The sequence below is a fragment of the Camelus bactrianus genome, chromosome 27 (assembly GCF_048773025.1).
Source record: "Camelus bactrianus isolate YW-2024 breed Bactrian camel chromosome 27, ASM4877302v1, whole genome shotgun sequence".
NCBI classification, from domain to species: Eukaryota; Metazoa; Chordata; class Mammalia; order Artiodactyla; family Camelidae; genus Camelus; species Camelus bactrianus.
The window spans coordinates 15,183,012-15,198,731 of record NC_133565.1 but is presented as its reverse complement, the minus strand read 5'-3'; the positions used below and the strand labels follow the sequence as shown (position 1 = coordinate 15,198,731).

Genomic DNA, 15,720 nt, shown 5'->3' with positions numbered 1-15,720 from the left:
TGGTCCCCCCGCCCCATCATTTATCTCTAGGGAGCATCTGGTGTTGGTAGCTTGGCCCCTGAATCCTCAGTGCCCCACCCCCAACCATGGAACCCTGTCACTCGCATTGTCCTGCCTCGGCCACTGGGTCCCCAGTGCCTGAGGAGCTTCTGGAGTGGGAAGAATACACAGTCTTGTTTGTTCCCAGTGTGATGCTCAATTTACTAAACTTGGAAGCTGACGAAACATACTTGGTTGGGGAAGGCGAGAAAGTCTTGGAATGGGGGAGGGGGGTGACAGCCAAACAGCAACGGGAAGGTGCTTAATGCCATCAAAGTGTGCGCTTCCAAACAGGTGAGATGGTAAATTTTCTGTTATGGACATTTTCCCACAGTGAGAAATGCCGAGGAAACCCGAGTTTCCTAAACAAACCATTTTCACAATTGCTAAAAGTGATCAACTTTATAGCTCAGAGTCTTAGGGAGTCCATGAAGTCGCAAGCCTTTGCAGGCTCCAGATACTAGAAAAGCACACACAGGTCATAAAAATCATTGCAGAACGGGTTAAGTTTAGGTGGGACTCCCACATCATCTGTGGGATCCTTATTCAAAAAGCAGGAAAGACGTGCTAGGAAGGGTCCTAAGATACAGAACGTTTTCCTTTCTTCTGCAATCTCTCTCCATCTGTTTCGGTGTTTTTTTTTTTAATATGCTATTTCATGTCGTGCTCTCACAGCTGAGGACCAGATGCTGGGGACACCAGCCCTCAACTTGGCACATGTGTGCCCCACTGGCTGAGAACTGCTGACCCACACCACATCCCAGCCAGGCACTTTCCTGTCCCAAAGCAGGTAGGAAACCCCAAGGGATCACATCTTTTGTGCCTGGATGCTCTGGGTGCCTGGACTGGGGATGGACGAGAGGCTTGTTCCTACCAAGTGACCCATGGAGTGTCCTGGGGCACTGCCCGCCCCAGGCAGGTGGGCAGCAGCAGTCACCGAGGGGGAGGGGGAAGGGAAGGCCAGGGAGCCAAATGCAGGAAACCTTACATCACGTAAGCACCAGGAGTCCCTGGGCAGACAGAGAAAAGTAGGAACCTTGGGACTGATAAGTGGTTACACATTTTGGGGTGACAAGTGTCCTGAAGGCCAACAAAAAAAGGTGGGTAAAGGCAGGAATCTCCAGTGTCTGAATGTAACCTTTTGCTCATTATGCCCTCATTTCAATAAAATTAGCCTTGCAGATTAGAAGTTCCCCTAATGCACCCATGCCATGACACTTCTAAGTGTCCAGACTAAATAAGGACAAAAATCCCTCCTCCCCTCGGGAAGTTGGAACTGGGATGAAAATCAGGGGATACAAACAACCCCAAACCCTTTCCTCCCTGGTGAAAATTCCGCCCATTCATTTTCACACCCTGTGTAACCAACTTGCCAAAGAAACTCAGGGCAGCTGCTCACCTGAGTCTGCCCGCTCTCCCCTTCAGAGCGTCCTATCCCTTAATAAATCCTCACTTTACTTTCTTAACCTCTGTGTCTCATCTCTGAATTCTTTCTGTGACAAGACAAAAACCTACTCTCCGGTAACAAGAAAACCCACGAGTGACTCTAGAAAGCTGTGCACTGACAGGTGGTATGGGGGCGGAGAGAAAGGAAACTAAACTGAAAGACTGAAATCAAAAGCCACATGCCTGAATTTTATGAACTCAAGTGGCTGTGAAATTTAAATAAGTGGCATCAGCGATGCTCCTTAATCATCCTGGGCTAAACAATGAGTCAAAGAAACAAAGAATAAAAATGACAGATAACAAGGTAAATGTCAGGACAGGCAGTTGAACGCCAGGGGCTGAGAATGCTTCCAAGCGCTTCTCGGGGGGGTTATCCCTGCTGGGACCCACGTAGGGGCATCTTCCATGGGCTTCAAAGGCACTGGCCTTGGCCACAGCCCTGCCCTCTCTGATATGTCCACTTGGGTCAAGGGCCCTGCCATGGGGCTCGTGTGGCCACACTGGGGGCGCTGTGCCCATCCCATTGCATGTCCCAAGACTGGCGATTTAGCAGAGAGAGAACTCTTACATCCTTAGTGTGGCAAAACCTCAGTCTGATGTGGGTTTCTTAGAACAAGGACCAAAGTGCTGGGTCAGGAAGGGAGCGGGTCAAGAGGAGAAATTTGATCAGATCTGGATCTGAGCCCACCAACTCCGAACAGGCTTCTACGTCCTGGTGCAAACAACCCCGCAGCAGGAAACCCCACCAAACAGTTGCATTCTCTGCTGTTCTGCATAAAAACCAGGCCCGGGAGGCATCTGCGCTCCAGTCTCGCTGGGGAATTGTAATGCACATCAAATGCTTTGTGGAAGTCTTTCCCTCTTTGAATACAATGTTCAAAATTAGTGAAGACAGGAACAAAGAACCAAGGATACATTTTGAAAAGCCTCCTCCCTCCTTCTTTTCACCAGAATGCCTCTCCACACCCCAATCTTCACAGAGTCCCACCTCCGGCAGTGACATCCCTCAGCAAGGGCTGGGGGTTCCAGGCAAGACAGCACATGAGCAGTTAGCACCCCTACTCAGCCTGAAAGCCGCCCCGGCCTGGCTGGACTCCTGACGCCGGTAAACCCAGGCAGCTCAAAGGAGGCCCTGGTGGTTTTCTTTTTAAATTTTAAAAATTGTGGTAAATTGCAATATAACATAAAATTTACCATATTACCCATGTAAGAGTACAGTTCAGTGGCATTAAATACATTCATATGGTTGTGCAACCATTACCACCATCCATCCAGCCCCAGGATTTTTTCAATGAAGGCTTGTACCCATCAAACCCTATCTCCCCGCCCACTCTCCCCCATCCCATGGTGGGGCCCCTGGGATTTAAGGCTGCGATAAGGCGGGAAAGACCACGGAGTCCTAGGACTTTCTGGATTTCAAGGTAGTTAACCCACTGATCCAGGCAACTCAGGCTCCACCTGACTGGCCTCTGGAGGTCGTGAACTCACCCACGCAGGTCTGGCAGGTGGGATGACATGCTCCACACCTGATTTGCTCAGAATCAAAGTAGGTGCCCGGTTCACAGTCTGGAATGCAGCTGCCCCGTGCAAGGCTGTTGAAAAGAAAAGAAAAAAAAGGCAGTTTTTTCTGTCCCTTCCAAAATTCGAATTCAATTATGATTTGCCCTCAAACGTCTTTCATGAGAGGAAATGGAAGTTGCTAAAAGCACAGCTCTGGGTGTCACTTAAGGTTCTGAGCTCATGAAAATGGAAAGCGGGGCTGGGCTAGGTGGAGGCTGGGTGGGAGGGGCTCCCCGGGCTGGAAGCTGAGTCTCCGCCTTCTGGTGGCTGGTGGGTCGGAGCCTTCCCTGATGCCCCGCCCTGCGAACTCGGTCCCCGTGCAGGAGGCCATGTCCTCCACTGCCTCCGGGACCGTGATAGCCTCTCTTCACTGACACTCATCAAAGTAGAACCCAAGCCCCAGGAGGAGAATGTGAGAGCGTGTGGGTCACCCTGGGGGCAGTGGGCTCAGTCTTACTGGATCAGAGCCCCGGGCGTGGCTGTGGCATTTACGACAGGTGAGTAGGGCGGCAAGACTGATCCTGGAACCCTGATGGGCTCCTGCCTCTCCTTTGCCTGAAGCCGCCTGTGCTTCACGATGAACTTGAAATGAAATCCACTCCTGGGACCTCGAAGGCCCTGCTTGTTGTGGCTCCTGCCTTCCTCCGTCTCCTAGTCCAGCCAGGCAGCTGGTGCATGGGTTCTGGGGTAGCCCCAGAGCTGGACCAACCTCTGCCCCTCCTACAATCCCACCCCGGGGCAAGATGGCTAAGCTGCCCCCACCTCCACTCCTCGGCCATTACTGGGACAATCACAGCCCCTGCGTCATAAGGTCACTTTGAGGACTGAACGAGCAAATACAAGGAAAACCCTGGAAGGGAGTCCAGCACCCAGCACTGGGATTTTTTTCAGTTCCCAGGGTGGCTCTGTGTTTGATGCGCACGTTGTACATGGATCTGTCACCAGACGCACCGAACACTGGCCCTGGGGTCTGTGAGATGAGAGGCGCCTGCATTTCTCCGCGTCCAGGGCCGAGCTCCCGCATTTCGTGCAGTCTTCGGGGGGCTGAGCGCATCGCCACGTCCACGGCCCAGGGTACGTCCTTGCCATGGCACCCAGGCTGCAGCTGGCAGTCAAATCCAGTCTTTAGTAACTGATGTCCCAGCTCCAAAGAGATGGATGGGTGGGAGATGGCAGCCTGGCGGCTGTTACCGCTTTAACGTGACAGTGGTGATTTGAAGCCACAGCTTAAGAGGATATGGGGCAATAAAAGGAAATCTTCTGTGGATTTGGGCCGATGATGTTTTCTGAGTCCATGTGCCTCTCCGACTATTGTCACAACTGGAGATGCTGCTTCCATAGTGGGGCTGCTGCCCAAGGCATTTTCTCCCCGACACCAGTCCTGGTTCCTGGACTGAGAACCTGACCCCCTCTCTCCCACTGGACCCACAGGAGCAGAAGTGAGCCCCCGGGACCTCCCAGCACACCCCCACTGGGAAACAGTTCCTAGGAGCTGGAGCCACAGAGCCAGCTGGGTAGGGGAGCCTTGGCTGTCACACCCTCTCCCATCAGGCCCCAGCTGAACATCTTCCCGTCTGGGGAAACTTCCCCCTGGACCACTTCATCCTTTCACTTCTAATCCTACCTTGTCCGGCTCCCAGGTTTGAATGAGAACAGGTGTGATCTGTGATGCTGGGGTCCTGTTCCCTTCCCTCCCCAGACTCACAGGCACTCAGGTGGGGAGTGGGCCCTCTTCCCTCCGACACCCTGATCTGGAAAAGGGGGCAGCAATGTGGTGGAAGTTTCCAGGGAAATTGTTTCTCTTCCCTGTGAGTCAAATGTGAGTAATAAAAAATAATGTCTACATCATAGGTTGCTATGGAGATTAAATGAGGAGGCAGTATTGGTGAGAGCACCGGGAATAAAGGGCTTGTTAAGTTTCCCTCCTTCCTCCTTACCCCAAAAGAATCCAACCCTGCGGGCAAACTCGGGTCACAGCAGCAGCTGGGTGGAAAGGAGGTGGGTGGCAGGACGGCAGCGTCCCTGGCCCCGGGTGGGGGGCCTGTTGGAAATGCAGAGTCAGAACCTGCATGTTCACAAGCACCCCAGTGATTCCTTCCCGGGCACTTGGTGTCCCAGAAGGTGTGGATCCAGGTTCGAGACTGAGCTGTGCCAACGTTCACAGCACAATTTCCAATGTTTTCTTAGCTTCTAGATAGTAATTTCCAGAACAAGTAACATAGATTGGGTTGCATTCTATGGGCTAAACATGCATTTCAAAATATTCTAGTACAAATCATTAGCTCAAGAAGATGTTTTTAAAGGAGACGTGTGCAGAGGTCAGGGGACTCAGGCAAACCAGGAATCTGCAGAGCATCCCCAGGGAGCCAGCTCCCCCACCCAGAAGGGGATGGAAGAACCCGGGGTGGCGGGGGGGGGGGTGGAGAAGGAGTAAAGGAGAGGAGGGAGGATGGGCTTCCCAGGGCGCCCCCTACTGCCTCAACCAGGAGGGGACACTGGGGTAGGTGGAGTTACTGGTGCCCCGTTAGAACTCCCCCTCCTTCCAGCAGCCAGCCTGACTGTCTCTGATACCATCACCTCCTGCTTTTAGCAATTCTCCAAATGCTGCATAAAATGTAGAGATTTTACCCATTCCCAAACTTACTATCTTAACATCAATCTCTCAGCGGAAAGCTGATTTTGACAAGACTCAGAATCTTTACCCAGAAAAGCTTTGGGCCTCTGAAATTTGATCTTTTAGGAAAAAAAACAATGTTGTAAATACTTGGTAAATCAATGACAGAAACTAAAACCAGCCTAACCGCTGGCTGTACTTCAGGTTTGAAAGGAGGGTTTTACCTGAATCCTTCTTTACAGACAGTACATCTCTCTGGTTCATCAACGCACTTTTTACAGCTTGGGTGGCATTTAAGGCAATTTTTCTGACCTGGAGGAAAATAAGGTAGGAAGAAAAATGGACATGGATCAAATCCGGGCAAACAAGACCTTGATTTTCCCAAGCGAGGTTGACAGAGCAGCCGGCCCGTCTCCAGGATGGGTGATGTCGTAACAGAACTGCCCGAGCCCATCTGGGGACCGCATGCACAGGTGTCAGGTCACCGAGTCTCCCCTCTTTCCTGGAGTAAATTTAAGCCCTCCAACAACCTTGAGGCTTGGAAGCAGGCCCTCTCCAGAGGAGATGCACTCTGGTCCTGCTTATTCCACGGGGACGGAAGCCAGCTCCTGGCCGGCGGAGCAGAGTAACTTGGTGCCCGTCTGCCTAATTGTGACGAGGGGCCTGAGGATGCCTCTGAGCTCCCCACCACCAATGCCTTCAGAAGGGTCTTTCCTGAAGATGCCCATGGAACGTCTGGGGGAATTCTGGGTCTCAACTCCCACCTGCATTGGCACAAGTTATCCAGGTCACCCATCCCGGCACCTCATCACCACCACCCTGCACTCTGGGCCTGGAAGCAGAGACACTACACCTTGGTGCCTCCTTCCCGGGGCCCCGCAGGTGGCATCACACACACGTGCAGCAGGTGTTCAGCCAGGATGTGGGGAGGGGGTGACGGAGGGGGCGGATTCTTGCCAGGGAAAAGGGTGAGGATGAAACAGCCTCCACCGGGAACACGGGTCTGGTTGCAAAGCCTGTGAAATGCGTCTGTGGGAAGGCCTCCCCCTGCACAGCTGTCAACAACCTGGAAGCTTCTTTTAACTTGTCTGAGACCTGCCCTCCATCAGTCTAACCCAAACCCTCCCTTTTGCCTCTTCCAGGGTGAGGTGAGTGGTGAAACACTGGCCTGGGGTCCTGGCCCCCAGAGCCTATCCACCCACCTTCCTGGGACCAGAGGAACAGCAGGACACTGGGCTTTGTGGCTCTGAGTTCAAGTCCTGCCTGTGTCATTACTAGGTGTGGCCTTCTGCCCTCTCTCAGCTTCGTTTCCCCATCCGTAAGGCGGGGAAGGCATCCCCCACCCCTCAGGAATGTGGTCACAGTGTAACGGGCACCACCAGGACCGACCCATCCCTTCTGAGCCCAGTCTACCCAACACAGGCTCCTTTTCCTTCATAGAGAGCTGCAAACCTCCTGTCCTTAAACCCCAGTGTCAGCTCAGGGCTCTTCCTGGGAGGGGCTTCCACCCAGGTTCATCCACCAAGTCCACCAGCCGGTGTTGGACCCCAAGCCCCGCCCAGGAGGAGCTGCAGAGCATCTTTGGAGGCCTTTCTGTTTAGACATCTGAAATCAGAGTGAGCCTGGGGGCTGCTGGCTCAAGCCACCTCCTTGTCCATCCTCAATATTGAATAGTAACTTACAGATGCGTGATGGTCCACGGACCACAGTGGCAACTTTCCAGCATCACTTTGAACTGCTGTGAAAGGTGTGTGTGTGAACTGCTATCAACTAACAGGGTCCGAGGGCTTTGATTTCACCATCCCTCCCCCTTTCCTTCCTTCCTCCCAGAAGGATGCTTTCTCAGAAGGAGACAGGGAGCAGAGGGCTGGGAAAGAGGACCCCGGCCCACAGAGGGGTAGGGGGCTGACTCCTCATTTGTACGCCCAGGAACATGCACTTACTTTCATCAGCATAGAATCCGGCAGGACAGAGGGTCACACAGGTGTTGGTCTCCTGATGGTGATAGAACCCCCGGCGGCAGGACAGGCACTGCGTCGGGCTCCGGCCCGAGCACGTCTCACATCCCCTGTGGCAGCGGCGACAGCGTCTGGCTGCTGTGTCCCCAAAGTAACCCAACGGACACACACTCACGCACTTCCTGTGGGAGCAGGGTTGGGAGGGAGAGGACCTTAGGGTGGCCGGGTCAGGCTAAGGCAGGGCAGTCTCAGGCTGGGAGGGAAAGCTTGGCTGCCTCCCAGTCAGCAAAACTCCAAAGAGACAAAGGCCCCGGGGAAGGTCAGACCATCAGTGCCCCGGGTCTTGGTGCAGGTAGCTGAGGGGTTCCTGATACAGAGGAGGGCTGAGGACTTGGATGAGAACCTGAGATGGGAGGATAGAGCTCAGTGGTAGCGCGTGCACTTAGCAAGCACGAGGTCCTGGGTTCAATCCCAGCACCTCCATTAACAAATAAATGAATAAACTTAATTACATTCCACCACCACCAAAAAAAAAAAAAAAAAAAAAAAAAGAACCTGGGAATTCCTTCCTTTAGGAGTTTTCTCAGGGGACGGGAGGGGGCAGGGGAGGGGCACACAGGCTGGGCTTGGCTTCCATTAGCAACACGATGATGCTGTCTGACTTTTGGAAGTTTTAGCTCCAGCAAAACCACACTGGCTGCCCATGGGGAGTGGGCGGGTCTCCAAGGCTGGGAGTCCAGCCAGCAGCACGAGGGCCTCTGCACAGCATGGGGTGAGTGAGGCCATGTCTCTGCCTCCAAGACCCCGGGGCAGTTGGAGTCACAGCCGCACCCCGGCCTGGGCACGCAGGGACGGGGCCTCCTGGTTCAAAGCCAGCTGCGCTGACCTTCAGAACAGCATTGGCCCTTAAAATGACATTTTTCTGTCATTCCCTAGTGGTTGGCATGCTCAATATGACCTTTTTTTCCTTAAGTTTTTATTTATTTATTTATTTATTTATTTTTTATTTTTTTTATTTTTTTTTTTATTTAAAGGAGGGACTGGGGATTGAACCCAGGACCTCATGCATGCTAAGCATGCGCTCCACCACTGAGCGATTTCCCTCTCCCTCAACGTGACCCATTTTTGTTTAACAAAATGGAGAAAAAAGTTTAGCAGTATGGACACCATGGTGCCACAGCCTCTGATTTCTCTGACGTGGTCATGAATTATGTGTGTGCTGAGAATGAGAGGTTACTAACACCTACAGTTCCGAAGCCGTGAACCCCAACGTGATCTCCTTTCTAGGAGGGTGAATTAATTTCTCAGGAGGGCAGCAGGCCAGGGTTGGGGGTGGGGAGTGGGCGAAGAATGCAGCTCAGGACAGGCACCTCCATTGCATGCCGAGGGTCTCCAGGACATGCAGGGGCTGCCCAGCCCCCTTACCTGCTGGTCTTGACGCTCCCCAGGCTGAAGTGGACACAGTTCAAACACTGGTCAGCATTGGGGCCATCACAGCCTTTGTTCCCACACTCTGGGTGGCACACACCTTAAAGAAACAAGCATTTCCTTTCACCCATAGAGATGCCTTCTCAATCACATCCAGTCCCCTAGGACCCTGTGTCCGGGTCTCAAACCCTGGTAGGGCCCTGCTGGGGCCAATGGCCAGGCCTCAGGGCCAGAGCACCCACCCCCTCGGGCATCCAGCCCTTACTCAGGGATCTGGGGTCAGAGAGTCTGATGACTCCAGTCAGGGATGGCCCAGGAACAAGAGCAGCCAGCAGCGGGTGGGGACCCCAATCCCGGAAGAGACGGGCACTGTGAGATTCTAGAGAAGAGGCTGGGACGGGGGCTGGAGGGTCAGGGGGCAGCCTTAGTCAGTGTCTCCCCACCCCCACCGGCATCAGAGTCATGATGCTAGACCAGCGGCCAATTCTGATTTCTCTGAAGGATGCAGCAATGCACTATTGGGCACCACAGGCTGCAGGGCATTAGGGAAGCAGCAGCCAAGCAGTGATGACAGTTAAGCAGGAGAGGCTGGGAGAGAAACCTGCTACACTCCCTGCACGCGGCGGTGGAGCTAGGTGGGTTCCCATGTGCTCAAGACCGCCCCCCGCACCGCCGGTGTGGCTGTCCCAGGAGGGTCTAGGGGGATGTGGGCTACCTCTGTCTTCCCTCAATCCCCAAATTCCACCTCTGGGAGCCTGTGTGCTGTTGGCAAAGTGACGGAGAAAAGTCCAGAGAGCTTGGGGACCTTAGCAAGTCCTCCACCCCCATCTAGGTGCCCCCTCTCTATGTGCCACCGGGAGGAGCCCAGTTTGACTGGCTATCAGCCCTAGGCCAGGGTAGTCCTGTCCATAGGTGTCCCTCTCTCCCAGCCTGAAGAATGTGACTGTGGCCGTGGTGGGCCAGAGCCGGCGGGGTGGTGGGACCCCCACCTGCCCCATCCTCCCTCCCCGCTCTTCCATAGGGAAACGGCTCCAGAAAACCTCCGCAGGTTGGGCAGGGTCCCTGTGGTGGCATTAGAAATGCTTTCAAGTCTTTGGAAGAAAAAAACACCTTTTCTACAAGGTTTGAGTTATTGGAGGGGGTGGGGAGTGAGTTCAGAAGCAAAGAGGAGGTGATTTGCTGGCCACCAGCATTTCATGGGGACGCAAGGGAAAAACAGAAGTCCCCATTTTCTCTGCCCACAATGGGTCTTTGCTGAGCCACACAAAGCCCTCTTCATTCGTCTTTAAAGTGCCTCCAGACCCTCCCAGTGTTAGACCCGCTGTATTTTGCTTCCCTCCCCGAAGGTTTAGTGTTGTTGGTATTTCCAAAGTTTTCATTGTGGGTCCGGCCATGAACCCCTTTCAAAGCCGTGTCCGTCCCTGGGGATACACTAGACCGCTTCTCCCAGTCTGGAGTGGGGAGGGCGCTCGCTGGAGGTCACCCTCCAGCACCAGGCCCACCACGCCCAACCCCTACCCCTCCCTAGCCCCAGACCGGTGTGCGGTTTTGCTGTCAATTCTCCTTCGCTTGGGTCTTGCCCACCTTGTCCCCTACCGTTGGTGGAGATGTCCTTGGAAACCCTTGCTTCACGGGGCCACATGCACTGAAGACCAGGAGCTTGGCTCCCAGGTCCAGCCTTCCTGCCTGGCTGGCCCAACGTCCCCGCTGTCCCCTGCAGCCACCTCTCCCCAAGGCAGGGCTATCTCACTTGAGAAGGTGAAGAGTCTCCTCAGTGAGTTAAGGACGGGGGAGACAGACCACGTTCCTCACTCCTCCCTGGCAGGCAAGAGAAAGCACCTCGAGGGCAGGAGTTGGTGTAGTGTATTCACTGCCAAAGCCTCAGCACCTGGAGGGTGTTTGGCACAGGAAGGTGCTCCATAAATGTATCTGTGAGTGGCCAAGGGTGAGTGAACGGATGGAAGGGTGGAAACTGGGGAGGGGTGGGTGCCCTCCTGTCCACAAGTGTTCTCCAGTGTCCCAGGACAGGGAAGGCCTCGAGGAAGACCCAGAGCAGTGCTTCTGGCCACTGGTTCATGGTGAGTGGACTTTGACCGAGCCCCGTCCTTCCCGGGCCTCTCTGCGCTGGAGAGGTAAATCACGAACCCGGTGTGGAGCCCCGTGCAAGGCCAGGGTCCACCCAACAACCAGGCGGCAGAAGGCAGACAGGGCATCCTGGTAACTGCCCTGGTCCAGCCGCCCCACACCCCCACCCCTCCCTGCCGGAGAGCTCGGTGAGACGCCACCCACTTGGAATGCTTCGGTAAGTATCTGTACGCATCCTCCTCAGTACAGCTGTCTACTAGAATTATCTCGAAAAGCCCAGCAGCAAGACTATTCTCTTCCAGGAAACATTCTTGAATGAAATCCACCCAGTTGGCAGTCTGATCCCAAACTTTCCATCATTCCCAAGGCTGCCTGTGGGTGTCAGCACGGCTATGACTCACTCTCCAGGCGAGTGGACGTTATTTGTGTTGCAGTTTGTACTTCTGTCTACTTTTCCTCTTGGCACAATTGGCCTGAACGTTCCTCAAAGACCCACTGCCTTCTGCCCTCACTTCCCGGGGCTCCAGCTCCCAGGGAAGCGCGATTCTTGTGCTGAACCGGCTGCCTAACAGCTGACTCCCCTCTGCAGGGTGTCAGACCAACAAGGGCTTATTGACAACTCTCCTGTCAAGGGTGGAGCAAATCCAGGATGAAAAACATACATAAACAAAGGTTAGGAAGCAACTGGCGGGGTGTTGGGGGGGTCTCCCAATGGGTTTTATTCTGTGCTCAGACCAATGCCTGAAGGAGCAGCAAGGCTCAGTAAGTATCAGTCTGACTGCACAGAGACCCCTCCTTGCAGGTCTGCTCTCTTTCTTGGGGACCATGGCATGTTCTTTGAAGCTTCAGCCCGTCTGTTGAGTGGGTGCTGACATGCCGTGAGCCTGTGACTGACACAGCCCTGCACTGCACACACCGTGCGTCCTGGGGAATCAGCCCCTGCACCGTCGCGCTGTCCTGGGCCAAGTGTCCACGCCTAGGCTGCCCAGGCTCTGGATCCTCACACAGTCCTGCGTGACTGCCCACCCTGTCCTCAGCCTGTGTGTCCTCCTTTCCTGAAGTCCCGGCTGCCTCCGTTCTCCTTCCCTCATGGATGCTCTCTCACCCTGCTTCCACCATCAGGCAACTCCTCTGCTCCCCAACATCAGATCACCCAGGGCAGTCCTCCAAGTGCAGCTTCCCAGTCCTGGGATCCATCCCTGGGGATGCCCCAGACCTGCCCTGCAACCAGGCATCCCAGGTGAATCCCTGGGGGTCTCAGTCTCAGCCACCCCATGCTGGCCATTGGCCCCCATGTTTCTTCAGCCCCAGCAAACTGGCTGTCACTGCAAAGCCCCATCTTTGGTACCTCAGCCACTGGCACCTCACCTGGCCTGCCCTTCCTCCAGGACCCCCAAGTCCTCCTGATCTCTTAGATTCCCCCTGAGGCTGGGTTTCCACACCCTCGTTACCTTCAGGAACCCTGGACTCCACCAGTGCCTGGGCCTCCCACCTTCCTCTGCCTGGGCAATAGCTCTGCCCCCTTCCCAGGGAGCCACATGAGACAAGAGCACCCCACCTCCCGTCCACCTCACAGCTGCCCTCTTCACAGGGCAGCTCTCCTAATGCCCTCCCTGCCACAAGCCCTGCCCACCTGCTCCCCTCCTCCCCTTTACTCCTTGTCCCAAGGAGAGCTCTCTGCCCCCATGGCAGGGCAGCTGGGCACCCCTGCTGCTGGACCCTGGGGCTGCCCCCCCACCGTGCACCGTCTGCCCGTGACCAGCCCTCCGAGTTCTCCAGAAGCCTCCTGGCCACACAGTCAGTCCACAAGCTCCTGCCCTGGCCCCCTCGGCTGTGTGCTGAAGCCCTACAGAAAGTTAATCACCATCGCCCCGTGTCAAAATCCCCTCTGCCCATCACCTCTGGGCTCTACACATGGGTGCTCCACTCCTGACGGGTCCAACGTGACTTCCCCCCGACACCCCCCTGCATGCCCTCCACACATGGAGGCCTTCTGCTCTCGCCCGCCTCTGGCTTTTCCTGCTGTTACTGGTGCTCCCATCCCACTGGCCCCCAAGACCTTCCTCCAACACCAGGAACACATCCTAATCCCAGAGAGACAGCCCCTAACCATCCAGGCTGTGTTCAGGAAGGACTGAACGGCCTGAGCTGCAGAACAGTCTTACGGTGAAATTCCAAGAGAGGGTGAGGTTAGTCAGTAGCAGATTTTAAGGGGGAAAAAAATCAGTCTTTTATTAATAATTACTGAATCTTGCCGCAGTTTATGAATCACCGGGGGGGCCACAGAGCAGATTAGTCCATACATAATTCAATGCTCCATTTTAAAGGGCTGGTAGGAGAAATTTGAAATTGAATTGGCCATAATTTATGCCTGAGATGTATTGGTGGAATTCCCCATTTTGTTCCTTTTTTTGGTTCCAGAAGCTATTCGATAACTCAAAACATCAATATTCTTAGATACCATCCGTCACGAATCACACAGCCGTAATATTTAGCTAAGGAAAATATGCCCAACCAGAAAGGCTCCGTTTCTCACAAATCACCAGGACAGTTCGGTGGGGAAAGGAACCGCTTTCTACCGAGCGTGCTAATCAAGACTGCCCCAGCCCAGCGGCCAGGAACGTGCCTTCTCGCACCGCCCTGGCTCTCCGATTTGCGATGAGGCAGCTTGACCTCCGGCGAGATTCCTCAGCTGTTTTGTGTCACATCAGTATCCACTGATGTCCATCTCGAGTCCCTCTCCTGGGTTTTCAGCTAAGACCTCCACTGCCTGGCCAAGACCTCCACGGCCAGCTCCTTTCCCAGCTCTGCTCATTAACCCAACCGTCCTGGGCTCCTGTCAGGACCCTGGTCCATCCCACGACCTGGCCACAAGGACTGAAAGTGGGTGGACTTGAGAGAGAGTCAGGAGGCTGAGACGTGAGACTCAGGGGGTCCCTGAGAAGCAGGGGGTCTCATCCACCAGGGGGCACATCCCCAGTTCTGGTTGGGCATATGGAACCTCGATTTCCCGGCCTGGGCAGGCGGAAGAGTACTTACTGGTCTGAAGCATACTTACTGGTCTGTAAAATATTAGGAGAGCCGTGGGTGGGAGGAGCTGTGTGGGTGCAAATCACCATCATTATTACGACTTCCAGGCAGGGAGGGAGACCTCCAGTCCTCACCCCCGCCTCCTGCCAGGCACAGCCCCGCATCTGGAGAGCTGCACTGGGAAACCAGAACTCGCCAGGCGAGCCGTCTCCTCTGGCATCAGGTTCATACCTGTGTAGTCCTCGTCGTCCTCCAGGATGTCGGGCTGGGAGGGTGACAGGGCGGCCTTGGGTGGCTCCAGCTCGGGGGCCGAGAGCTCCAGCATCCGCGAGCGCGACTGATGGGAGCTGAAGGTGTTGTAGGGGTGCTCGGCTGTGCCGTACAAGACGAGGCTCCACTCCTTCAGTTTCCCTGGAAGGCGCCACACCAGAGTCCCCTGAGAATCAAGATGACCCTCCCTTGGGAAGCACTCGATGGCCCCCGGCCCCTCAGCCTGGCAGGGGTCTCTGTCACCCACATAAGTGCCAGGCACTGCCTGCTCAGGTCCCCCAGCTCTGCTCCCACAGCGGGGCTCGGGGACCCCACTGTCACTTCCTAGTCACCTGGGGACGCACCTTCTGCCCAGGCCACAATCTGGGCCCCCGGGTTTCACTGCAGCCTCCCCCAGTTGGCCTTCACCCCCACGCTCAGCCTCCTCTTCCTCTTGGAACCTCCAGTGGGTGGACCTGGCCTGGCCCAGAGCCTTGTCTGATGAGCTCCAAATGTGACAAGCAGGTTAAACCTGCTATTCTGAGCCTCCAGACTGGGTCCCAGGAAGACTGGCCTTGGGCTCTTTCCTTCTGAGTTAGCCCAGGCAGGCGGGCAAGTTTGGGGGAGGAGGGCAGACAAACTCAAATGTCTGCCGAGGCCACGGGTAGGGATGGCAGCCTCGAAAACAGGAGGATGAATGGCACGGACGGTGGACCAAGGGTGAGGGAATGAGGGACAGGTGTGGGGGGACAGCACCCAGACAAGCATGAAGGGGTGGTAAGCAGGGACCCCCGACTCCAACCACCTCCACGTGGGAACAGTGGCCCAGGCTGCTGGGTCTCCTGGTGTAAAGAGAAGTGGGGACCTGGCCTTCAGTGTCCAGGTGGGGCCAGGGTGTAATGAGACACACACAAGAGGCCTTCTCAGAGCCACGGTCCGGGCTGCCCTCTCCTACCGTGCTGTGGCCAGCATCCGGCACTGTGACCGTGCCGGGGAGGTCACTGTCGTCACGCTCGGGCAGGTGAGGGGCCTGGTCCAGTGTCACCTGCCTGGGGATGCGCCGCCCCAGCCCCTCAGCGTTTACTGAGAAGAGGCAGGCAGCTGTGAGCCACCGGGAGAACCCTCGGCCCGGAGCATGGGACTTATCTCCACAGCTTCACATCCTCTGCACTTTCTGTTATCAGGCTGCTGTAGGCAGCGGGAATGGTGACTCTGATTCCTTGCTATTTGTTTGGATTTTAATGTCACTTCTGCTCACACCACTGCACTCTGCTAAATGGAACACCGTCTGTCTTTAGCTCTCTGTCTATA

The 15,720-nt window shown here is 55.2% G+C and overlaps 1 protein-coding gene across 2 annotated transcripts in view; it reads right to left on the bottom strand.

Annotated features, from left to right (window-relative positions):
- Positions 1 to 15,720, bottom strand: part of PCSK6 (proprotein convertase subtilisin/kexin type 6) — a 167,875-nt gene that overhangs the window by 7,516 nt on the left and 144,639 nt on the right. The window contains exons 14-19 of one of the 2 annotated variants that reach the window (XM_074354218.1): positions 14,392 to 14,571; positions 14,189 to 14,227; positions 9,043 to 9,145; positions 7,603 to 7,799; positions 5,884 to 5,971; positions 2,974 to 3,077 (exon numbers count right to left, since the gene is read on the bottom strand). In XM_074354218.1, the coding sequence (XP_074210319.1) occupies positions 2,974 to 3,077; positions 5,884 to 5,971; positions 7,603 to 7,799; positions 9,043 to 9,145; positions 14,189 to 14,227; positions 14,392 to 14,571 (711 nt within the window). The remainder of the gene's footprint in view (positions 1 to 2,973; positions 3,078 to 5,883; positions 5,972 to 7,602; positions 7,800 to 9,042; positions 9,146 to 14,188; positions 14,228 to 14,391; positions 14,572 to 15,720) is intronic. The other variant, XM_074354219.1, reaches the window with a different exon arrangement.